Source organism: Limulus polyphemus, unplaced genomic scaffold, assembly GCF_000517525.1.
Source record: "Limulus polyphemus unplaced genomic scaffold, Limulus_polyphemus-2.1.2 Scaffold6586, whole genome shotgun sequence".
In the NCBI taxonomy this organism is placed as follows: Eukaryota; Metazoa; Arthropoda; class Merostomata; order Xiphosura; family Limulidae; genus Limulus; species Limulus polyphemus.
This window is the reverse complement of record NW_013672196.1, coordinates 11,557-22,523: the sequence shown is the minus strand read 5'-3', so window position 1 is coordinate 22,523 and position 10,967 is coordinate 11,557. Positions and strand designations below refer to the sequence as shown.

The 10,967-nt window shown below is 30.7% G+C and overlaps 1 protein-coding gene across 1 annotated transcript in view; it reads right to left on the bottom strand.

Moving 5' to 3' along the window:
• Positions 1-10,125, bottom strand: part of LOC106473875 (serine/threonine-protein kinase PLK4-like) — a 33,252-nt gene extending 23,127 nt beyond the window's left edge. Inside the window, exons 1-6 of the mRNA XM_022402267.1 lie at positions 9,939-10,125; positions 7,113-7,208; positions 5,496-5,591; positions 2,719-2,830; positions 2,010-2,122; positions 509-597 (exon numbers count right to left, since the gene is read on the bottom strand). Of these exons, the coding sequence (XP_022257975.1) occupies positions 509-597; positions 2,010-2,122; positions 2,719-2,830; positions 5,496-5,591; positions 7,113-7,208; positions 9,939-10,001 (569 nt within the window). The 5' untranslated portion in view covers positions 10,002-10,125. The remainder of the gene's footprint in view (positions 1-508; positions 598-2,009; positions 2,123-2,718; positions 2,831-5,495; positions 5,592-7,112; positions 7,209-9,938) is intronic.
• Between the last annotated feature and the right edge of the window lie 842 nt (positions 10,126-10,967).

Here is a 10,967-nt window from a genome sequence, read left to right as displayed (position 1 = left end):
ATGACAGTTATAGCAGATTAATCAGACCTCTTGTTTAGATTCCAAGGAACTAAAGCAGAGGAATTAAACTATTTCATGCATCAGATGACAGTTATAGCAGATTAATCAGACCTCTTGTTTAGATTCCAAGGAACTAAAGCAGAGGAATTAAACTATTTCATGCATCAGATGACAGTTATAGCAGATTAATCAGACCTCTTGTTTAGATTCCAAGAAACTAAAGCAGAGGAATTAAACTATTTCATGCATCAGATGACAGTTATAGCAGATTAATCAGACCTCTTGTTTAGATTCCAAGAAACTAAAGCAGAGGAATTAAACTATTTCATGCATAAGTAACAAACTTATAAATAACTGTTTAGTAACCAACTGGAAATCTCCACAAACATGATCAGCATTAATACAGGAGAAAAAGAGACTTGGCAACCTTGTGACTATCAAATAAAATACCTTTCTGACATCTTTAGATAAAAGTAACTATAAAACAATTAAAATTTTCCACACTTACGGTGAAATGTAATTTGGAGTTCCACACATGGTCATATGCTTTTCATCTGGCCACGCTAGCTGTGTTGCCAAACCAAAATCAGCTATTTTCTGTATGGATTAAAAACTCATGAGTTAAAATTTAAATTGTACCCTGCAGTCCTTTAATAGTGAAACACTTAACGTTCTGACTAAGAACAATTTAAATAGAATCAAATAAACTAATATTTCATTATTTATCCAATTCCATTTCACACACGAAGCCAAAACATCAACTGATGTGATTTACAGTAGAACTTTCTATTATACAAAGACTGTATTAATTGATGTATTGTGTAATGGTTGTATTCGATTAAAGACTATTAATTGATGTACTAGTCGAATACAACCATTACACAATACATCAATTAATAGTCTTTAGTCAAATATAACCATTACACAATACATCAATTAATTCAGTCTTTAGTCAAATACAACCATTACACAATACATCAATTAATACAGTCTTTATTCGAATACAACCATTACACAATACATAAATTAATTCAGTCTTTAGTCAAATATAACCATTACACAATACATCAATTAATAGTCTTTAGTCAAATATAACCATTACACAATACATCAATTAATTCAGTCTTTAGTCAAATACAACCATTACACAATACATCAATTAATACAGTCTTTATTCGAATACAACCATTACACAATACATAAATTAATATCAAAAAAAGACCCAAAACTCGAGTGCTATTGAATAATAAACTATTTTTCTTCAGCAGAATAAAGGCTGATGATTAGTGAGTGCTATGTAATATATATCTAATGTTTTTATATCCTATTAAAACTATTTCAACATCTTTTTAACTATTATCACTCTTATATCTTTCATGTAATACACACTACTTTTGTACAAACTAAACCTGATATCAACATCTCTAGTTATAATTGGCTAGGTTCCAAGGTCAACTCATCTGTATCTATATATATATTACATTTCACTCACTAATCATCAGCCTTTATTCTCCTGAAGAAGAACAGTCTACTACTCAAAAGCACTTGAGGTTTGGATCTTTTTTTTAATTCATTGCACCTATAGTGTGTGATCCTTTGTGTTAACTTTTTTTTGGAAATAATACATCAATTATTAGTGTCTTGAGTTAAATAAAACCATTACATCAATTATTACAGTTTTTTTAGTCAAATACAATTTTGCACAATCACAAAGAACTGATTTTACATCTAGAATCAAAGCAATAAAACTAGAGGTCTTTGTTTGAAAGCAAAACCAAATACTGTATGAAAGTTTTAATGTCAACTAGTACATTAAAAATGTCTCCATTCAAAAAAATAAAATAAAGACCACTTAGCATACAGTTGTCTTAGGTTAAACATGAAATCTAGCTACTACAGTAGAATTTTGGATTAGAGATCTGCTTAGCATATAGAATTACTAGTCAAATAATAAGTTAAATATGAAAACTAATTACTGTAGTGAAAATATAGAACATGAAACCATTTACCACTCTCAGATTTTTAGTCAGCAACAAGTTTGACAAAGTTAGATCTCTGTGAAGAATGTTGTGGGAATGCAAGTAGATCATTCCTTCCACAATCTGACGAAGAATACTGCGAGCTAAAAAACATTTAGGTTATGATATTTTTAAACTTTATACAATAAATGGAAACAAATTTTACAGTTCTAGAATATTTCATCATATTTCTAAGAACTACAATTACTGAGAAAAAGTTATTTCAAATCCTAGATTCTCAACAATACTTTTCATATTCATAATAACCTAAAAATCATTTTTCACTTTTTTCAACTATAATGTAATACAGGAACCTCACTGTCAATCAACAAATTTAATCAGAATACCAGAAGGGAAATACTATATGTTACAAACTGCACTTTGGCAAACTAATCTACTCATTTGACACTGACTTTTTAATTATTTTGCTAACAAACAAATAAAAATAAAAATTTATAAAACATTTAAATAACAAGAGCTTTCTAACAATAGAAAAATATTCAGAAGAACACATTACAAGTAGAAAACAAAATTGAAACCCAAATGATAATTGTAAAAACAGTACTCAGGAAAATACAAGTTGTAAACAAAACTGAAACCCAAAATATTTAGGAAAATACATTATAACTACATCAGATAAACAGTTTTTACCTTTCAACAAAGTATATATATCATTGTGTTTACAAACAATCTGACCAACCTTCATCTTCAGAGAGAGAACCTCTTCCTTTAAGGTATCTGTGTAATTCTCCCTGATGACAAATCTCCAACACAAGATAAACATAGTTTTCATCTTCAAAGAATGTGTACAGCTATATTTCAAGATGTTAAAGACATATTAAGTAACTTTTATTTACTTAAAAGAATGATGTTTATATATATTATTTCTTTTATTATTAATACATACTTATGCAAAAATTACTACATAAATTGAAACTAATGTGTAGATACAAACTGTAAAAGTAATAAGTGCTTAGAAAAATTTAGCTAATAAACTATCAAACTTACCTTTTGCCTACTTTACCTACATTACTGAGAAGGTTTGGTAGTGTAGTTAATTCTTTCTTAAACTAATCATATCTTTGATGTACAGTAAGCACATGTATAACATTTGGATTTCAAATGATAAGAAGTTTTTTTCTTCAACTTATAGCACAGAAACTTTAGGCCTAGAACACAAAAGTTAAAAATTCAGTACATTGACCTTTCAGAAAGAACAAATCAAGTTACATGAAATTTTAAACAAATAAACCATAAATGTTATGTTTGAATTAATTTGTCATTGTTCCACATGGTAACAATAAGATATGAAAAAAGATCACCTACTTGTACCATATTAGAAACTAGAAGACAAGGTAACATATGCAAAGTCATCTCCATAATGTTACAGGACAGTTTCAAATAACATAGTTGGCCTCTTTGTCCTAAAGTTTCTCAAGGCAATATGTCAACTCTATAATGGTAATGAGATAGTCTCAAATGGTTAAAATCTGATCCCAACAAGAAGGAAGATAATGTGGTAGATGACTGACTCTGAAGAGAAAGACCAAATGAAAGGACCAACATCACCAAAACTATATGACAGCTCCAACAACAATTCTAGCCCTGCAGATAGCCACTCACCTGGGGCAAGTAAGAAGTTGACTCTGGTAAATAAATTATATGTTTTATCGACCACCACCAAAAAAATAAAAAATCATAAAGAACAATACACAAATATTGTATAGTTTTTACTATTAATTTTGTAACTGGAACTCATGCACCAGTAGATATGCTGGTTTTCGTACTGATAAGTCCCACTTTCACCATCTACAAGAACCTAGACAAGAACATCATACCATGAGAATACAGCAAGATGCCAACTTGTGAAACATGAATAATGTTGTGTTTTAATGTGTATTTAGAATGTTATTAATGCACACACTTGAATTATATTAGTTGTGCATTTATATTTTATCTGTATTTCCAATTAAAGTTTCATGTAAATAGCCTTTAAAAAACACTGTTAATTAGTTATTTGTGCAAAAGGTTTTATACGTTTCATATGCAACTTTGACACAATTGTAATACAGTAGTTCCTTGAAAGTACTAAGGAAAATATTACATAAGTTAGGTGAGTTAGTACAGAGAGAGAGAGAGAGATGAAAAAGTACAAAGTGTATTAATAGTGTCAGTTACTTTATTTACATTATAATTTAGTGTTAGTTCTGGAAACTTTATTCCATCCTGTACAACAATATACTTATATGTGTTATACACTAGTGCTCTCCTACTATACATATGATACAAACATTGTTTTTAATTACATGTTGTGCAATATAATATAAATATCACAGTTTAGAAGTAGGGTTGTATGAAGAATCAAGTGGCAAGATAAAAATAATTGATGAACATCAGATGCATACTTGACTTTAATATTACTGCAGTTGGAAGTTATATATTCCTGACAGTTTGTTTATCACAATATCATGGTCACAACAGGGTAGGCATCAATGTAGTGTAACTAAGAGCCTACGACTTACGTACAAGGAAAACCGAGTTGAGTCAAAACATGTCTTGATTATTACACACTATTACGGACTCTCGCTACAAGGTTGGTCGAATTGACCGACCTCATAACTATTTTGTACTCATGCATTTTACAGTGTAACATTAAATTTTAATACTGAAAATGGTGATCTGTGTATAGCTGTATCATCCCTATATTCTAGTTTGTAGTCTTTTTGGCACTGCCATCCCTACATCATTTTATATTTACAAAATGTTTTTTTATTATTTGTACTTATCTATTTTGGTATGTGTACCAGAATCAACTGTAAGCTGTGAGAGGGTTCAGTGCAATGAACAGGATAAAAACATCAGAAAGGTCAAGCATATGTGCAGAAATGACTTACAGATTATTGATGGTGACTAACATCACTGTGTTGGTCATGGAATGCAACCCAATTCTGGCAGTTCAACAGGTCATTGGCCTACATGAACTAACAATATATTTTATCTGTAGAAATATGCTAAAACAATTCCTGTTGTAGAATATTTGTGTCAGTCCTGGTAATCTGTCTACGATTTTAATATCATCTATGTGCCTCAAGGATAGCTCACTTTACATTAATCTGCTGTTATTCAACTTACTACGCTAACTGCATAATTTTACACTAATCTGATATTTGTCTAGGATTTTAATATCATCTATGTGCCTCAAGGATAGCTCACTTTACATTAAGCTGCTGTTATTCAACTTATTACGCTAACTGCATAATTTTACACTAATCTGATATTTGTCTAGGATTTTAATATCATCTATATGCCTCAAGGATAGCTCACTTTACATTAATCTGCTGTTATTCAACTTATTACGCTAACTGCATAATTTTACACTACATTTTTGCAGTTCAAAGTATTATCCTCAAATACAAGTTAGCTAATAAAAAATAAGAATATATTGCTAGTAAGACAACGTGCCAAGCTTGGTCATACCTCAAGAATTGATGGATGCTTCAATCGGTAGTGGATAGACACCTCTTGTCGAACTCTTTTGACCATTCCAGCTGCTTGCATCAGTTTCTTATCAATCTGTTTACAAAAAAAATATTACTCTTTAAAAGGAATTTCTACTTCAACAAACAGAGGCTTACAATTAGCGATAATTAAAAGTAAAAGATCCTGTGGGACTTTAACATTGGTTTGTAGACCTAACTACAAGGAATAAGGATCTGTCATGTCAACATTGACTTTTCTGCACTATTCTTCATATTTTACTTGCATATAATATCTAATTTGCTAGTAAGTTCATGAAAAATGAATGGAAACCAGGTGATTGTGTAGCAGAGACCATGTTTACACAAATAATGTTTATGTCCAATATGGCCACAAACTGTTGCTGTGTTTACCTCTATACAATGAAGGATTAACACATTTGTTTTCGCAACCAGTGGGGTCCACATATTTAATAATTTATGTTATTACCCATCACAACATTCTGTGTAAGGAAATGAACAAAACAAATTGGATGAAATCACATTGTCTATGTAAAATAAAAATCCAAGTTGTAATAAACAGAAATAAATGAAATATTGATGGTATGTTTTGTTTTAATGTTTGATTTAGTTTACATGTTATAAAGAACCATATAACAAACAAAGTCACTGAAAGCCATCTGGTGCTTAGTTTAGAAAAGTTTATATATATAAATACATACTGACCTGGTCTATCATAATAGTGAGCCAAGTTTTATTTCTTGTAGAGCTGTCCTTATAACTTGGAAATTCTTTAAATAAAACCAGTGTGTGTGTTTGTGTGTGGTTTGAGGGATAGATTTTGACTCATTCTAATGGTAGTAGGCCAGTAATGAACCCATAAGGATAACAATTACATTTTAATATACACAGGTATGCAGTTACATTTCAGTTAAATGATAGTTTAATTGATTTAGTACTGGCATACCATCAAACTGAGCCAACTTTGATTTTCTATGTAACTCAAAAATTCTTTAAATAAACATACATAAAACATTTTATTATTAGCTTCTTTGTCTATCATATGCCAACCAATATTGTCATCAGTGGTATCCATTCATTTAAACTTTAAAGCACTGTTATCCCCTCCAAGAAAGTATTTTATCTAAACATCAACATTATAAAGTATCTAAAATGTAAAACAAATATTTTTATGGTAAGCCTTGTTGTGATTTGGTATGATCTTTAAGATGATGTGACAGAGTAAATAAGAAAACAATACAGCTGATTTTTGTTTTAAACAACTAGAGAAAAAATAAATAACACTAAACTCCCTACCAATGCTTGAATAGATAAGACAATTTACAAAATTCCCAGGAAACTTCCTATCACCTATTAAATATGTACAAACAGCAGTAAGTTCTAAGGTGTATACTTTTTATCAGTACTTGAATTTTTGTTCTTTAAAACTAAGAAAGGAATATTTCCAAAGAGAACTTTCCCAACTACTCTAGACAAGAGACACTTAAAAAATGTAATTAAAGAAAACAAATAAATCTAAATTAAAAAGAGAAATAAATATTCTAGAAAAAAATTTAATACATAAGTAGACTAAGATAACAGAAAACTTGTAACTCACCATTTTGATAGCAACTTCCATCTGGTTCTTAATTGATCTTGCTCTGTACACAGAAGCAAAACCACCTTTTCCTATCAGGTTGAGAACTTGATAGTCCTGAAAATAACATTACATTGTTTAAAACCACTTTTTTCTAGTTACAAAATACAGCTAATTTGTTGTCCTACACAAATTAACAATGGATAATGTGTGAAAACAATAATTCTGTAAATTATAGAACATAAACTTAAAAAATGGTGGAGATAGATAAAGTACTTAGGCTTCAAATCAAATTCCTGATGGATTCCAAAAGTTACGGCCTTCCAACAACAAAAATGGCAATTTACCATTCTTCATTTTTTTAATGATCAAACCAATTTTTATATCCTTATTCTTCATTTCTCCACAAAATAATGAAATAATCTAACTTACTCTTTATTGAAAGCTTTTAACACTCAAGAAACAGCATCAACTAGAACTCCTCATGTGAAGCACCATTAAAACTCCACAGTAAATATACACAAGTTTTTACTACTTTCATTTTTGAAAAAAATACATTGAATAATAAAACATTAACTTGTAGTTCAGAATTAATAAAAAATAAAATAGTAAAGTATAGACTCACACTAGTAGAATATTATTATTGCACATGTTATAAAGGTTGAAGACACAAAAGAAGACACTGATGCATCATAACCCTCCCAAAAAGCTGGGAGGGTGGGTGAACACTGGCACTGTCCAATTACCAAGAAAAGGTTATTAGTAAATTAGCTTGAAATATCCTATTTCACTCATGACTCACGATACAAGACCTGAGAGCATCTTGTCAGAGAATGAAAACAAACAGACACATAAAATGGTAGCTAGCACATCTACTCCAGAGATTGATATTAACGCTTGTCCGAGACAAGTAAAATGCACAGTCGGACAGGTGAAGACCTTTTTGTACTTGACCGATTGTACAAATGGAAATTTTTAATGAAAATATCAGAGAATATCCGCATTTACCAGTCTGTCATCTCTACTCCATTATTTGTCTCATCATGAATCCTGCAACTTAGTGTCCTAGAGCCCATTTCATACTGATGATGTAATTCTGTTTCTAAGGCAGTGACACAAACAACAGTCTGCCCTAGGTCGAGTGTGGTAGTCAGGGAAACATTCAGTGCACTGAAGTCTTGCTCCTAGATACACACACCCAACTAAGCTCCAAAGCTAATCAGCAAGGACTAGTGGGCTGGCCAGCTAGCTAGCCAACTATAATTAGATCAGGACTGACAAGAATGTTAAGCCAAGTAGCACCTCTCCCTTCCACATACAGTTTCTGTCATCCCCCTGAGCTTGTTCTCTTGCCAACAGCATACTGTATAATGAAATGCAGTCTCAAGCACCAACAGAGAATGTTGCAGACATCAACTGAAGCTTGAAATCAATATGGCTAGTTAGAATATTAAGCATCAGCAGAAACAATGAACTGCTAGCTAGTAGTACGTTGTCTTGGCTGATAGTTAATATTCGAGAGTACACACTGGCAATTAAACTGATGAAATGTGACTGCATAGTTTATAGTATTAGGTTTATACTTCTTTTATTACCCACTTGTGTTTGGGGATGGCTCGAGAATGAGCAGGAACTGGCAGATGAAATCTGATTAAATTGTTTGAAAAGTTTAATTAGATGCACGGTTCTTTTTTCCGCTACCTGTATTTGGGTGGTCGTCGCTTGTGTCATCCCCTGTTCAAAAACTTCGGACAAGCGACTGTACCCTTTGGACAAGTAAGAAATGCTGTACTCCAGTAAGCTTAATATCAATCCTTGTACACTTTATTGGACATGACTTTTTTTTTTATCAATATTAATGATAAGTATTTCAACCACATTTCTTGTGCAGGACATGTAAGTACTGATTCTTTGCTATTCATTTATGTTGTTTTTTTGTTTTTTTAATTTATATGCCTAAAAATAAGCAAAGTTATTTGGGAATATCCTGTCTTAGATAATGGAACCATATCTGTACATAGTATTCCAAGTGAGGTCTAAACAATACTTTGTATGTAAAGATATTTACCCATTTTTACTTTCAACCAATACATACTAAATTATTATTAGCTTTACTAATAACAACAGATCATTAACTTGATGGCTTGAGTGACTGATTCACCACTATATGAAGATTCTTTTCTTCAGTCACACTGATATGTTCCAATTTACATGATGATCCAATGAGAGATACACCACTGGTTTCTTGTAGAAAGAATGTAATAACACAGAAGTATACCACTGAAAATTAAACTCAAGTACTTGGCTTGTAACAATGTCAGTTTTAACAGTGTATTATATTCTTCCCATAATAAAATCAGTGAGAGATATATCATTGGTTCACTCTGCATATTACACATATGATCCAAATAACACATTTGCCAAATAGCAGTCCAACTTATAAACTGATCTACGTATTCTCTATTGGAGACAACTCCACATCCTCAACACGGCTAAAAACACCCACAAGAGTTTAAAGTCATCAATATACCTTATTAATTTGCTAATTATGCCTCTGTCAGCAAGGGCCCAAAACTGACCACTGAATTAGTAACAATTTGACTGGACTCCATTAAATTTAATAACCTTTTGCTATATTTAATCTGTAACTTAAATAATGGAAGTTTTAGACATTACGCAGAGGTTAAAGATTATTATAGTTTATACTAATTTGACCAAGAGGAATGTCATTAACACTACCCCTACTCAATAGTCAAATTCAACGAAACTTTGGTGTGATGCGTTTATGACTTTTAATATTAATACTAAGCCTAACAATAACATTAGGCGGTAAATTATTACACCAACCTCAATACTGTTTCCAAGGGCATAATTTCCGTCCATCTTTTTACCCGAAGAATAATATATCATCTAAGATAATTAAAAATGTCTTTCTTTTATTCAAGAAATAACGTGAACCAGCTCCGTCTCAAAATATGAGCCTAACTATTTGATTACGTGAAATGTCAATAATTTTCTTCAACACACATTTTGCATTCCCACTAGTCTACCCTTTTCAAACATCCGCACACAGACGATTAGTTTGTTTTGTTGCTACGTGATTGGCTACTTTGTACTTTAGCTCATTTTTACCGTTAGAAGGCTTAAAATAATTTATTAATATCATAACCTCACTACAGATATGGAAACAATAAGTACACATAATTTTATTTTTAAGAAAACTTTAGTAATAGTAATAATCCGATAGTAATAATTCGATAGTAATAATCCGATAGTAATAATTCGATAGTAATAATCCGATAGTAATAATCCGATAGTAATAATTCGATAGTAATAATCCGATAGTAATAATCTGTTAGTAATAATTCGATAATAATAATCCGATAGTAATAATTCGATAGTAATAATCCGATAGTAATAATTCGATAGTAATAATTCGATAGTAATAATTCGATAGTAATAATCCGATAGTAATAATTCGATAGTAATAATCCGATAGTAATAATTCGATAGTAATAATCCGATAGTAATAATTCGATAGTAATAATCCGATAGAAATAATTCGATAGTAATAATCCGATAGTAATAATCCGTTAGTAATAATTCGATAGTAATAATTCGATAGTAATAATCCGATAGTAATAATCCAATAGTAATAATCCGATAGTAATAATCCGATAGTAATAATCCGATAGAAATAATCCGATAGTAATAATCCGATAGTAATAATTCGATAGCAATAATTCGATAGTAATAATTCGATAGTAATAATCCGATATTATTAATTTGATAGTAATAATCCGATAGTAATAATCCGATATTATTAATTCGATAGTAATAATTCGATAGTAATAATTCGATAGTAATAATCCGATA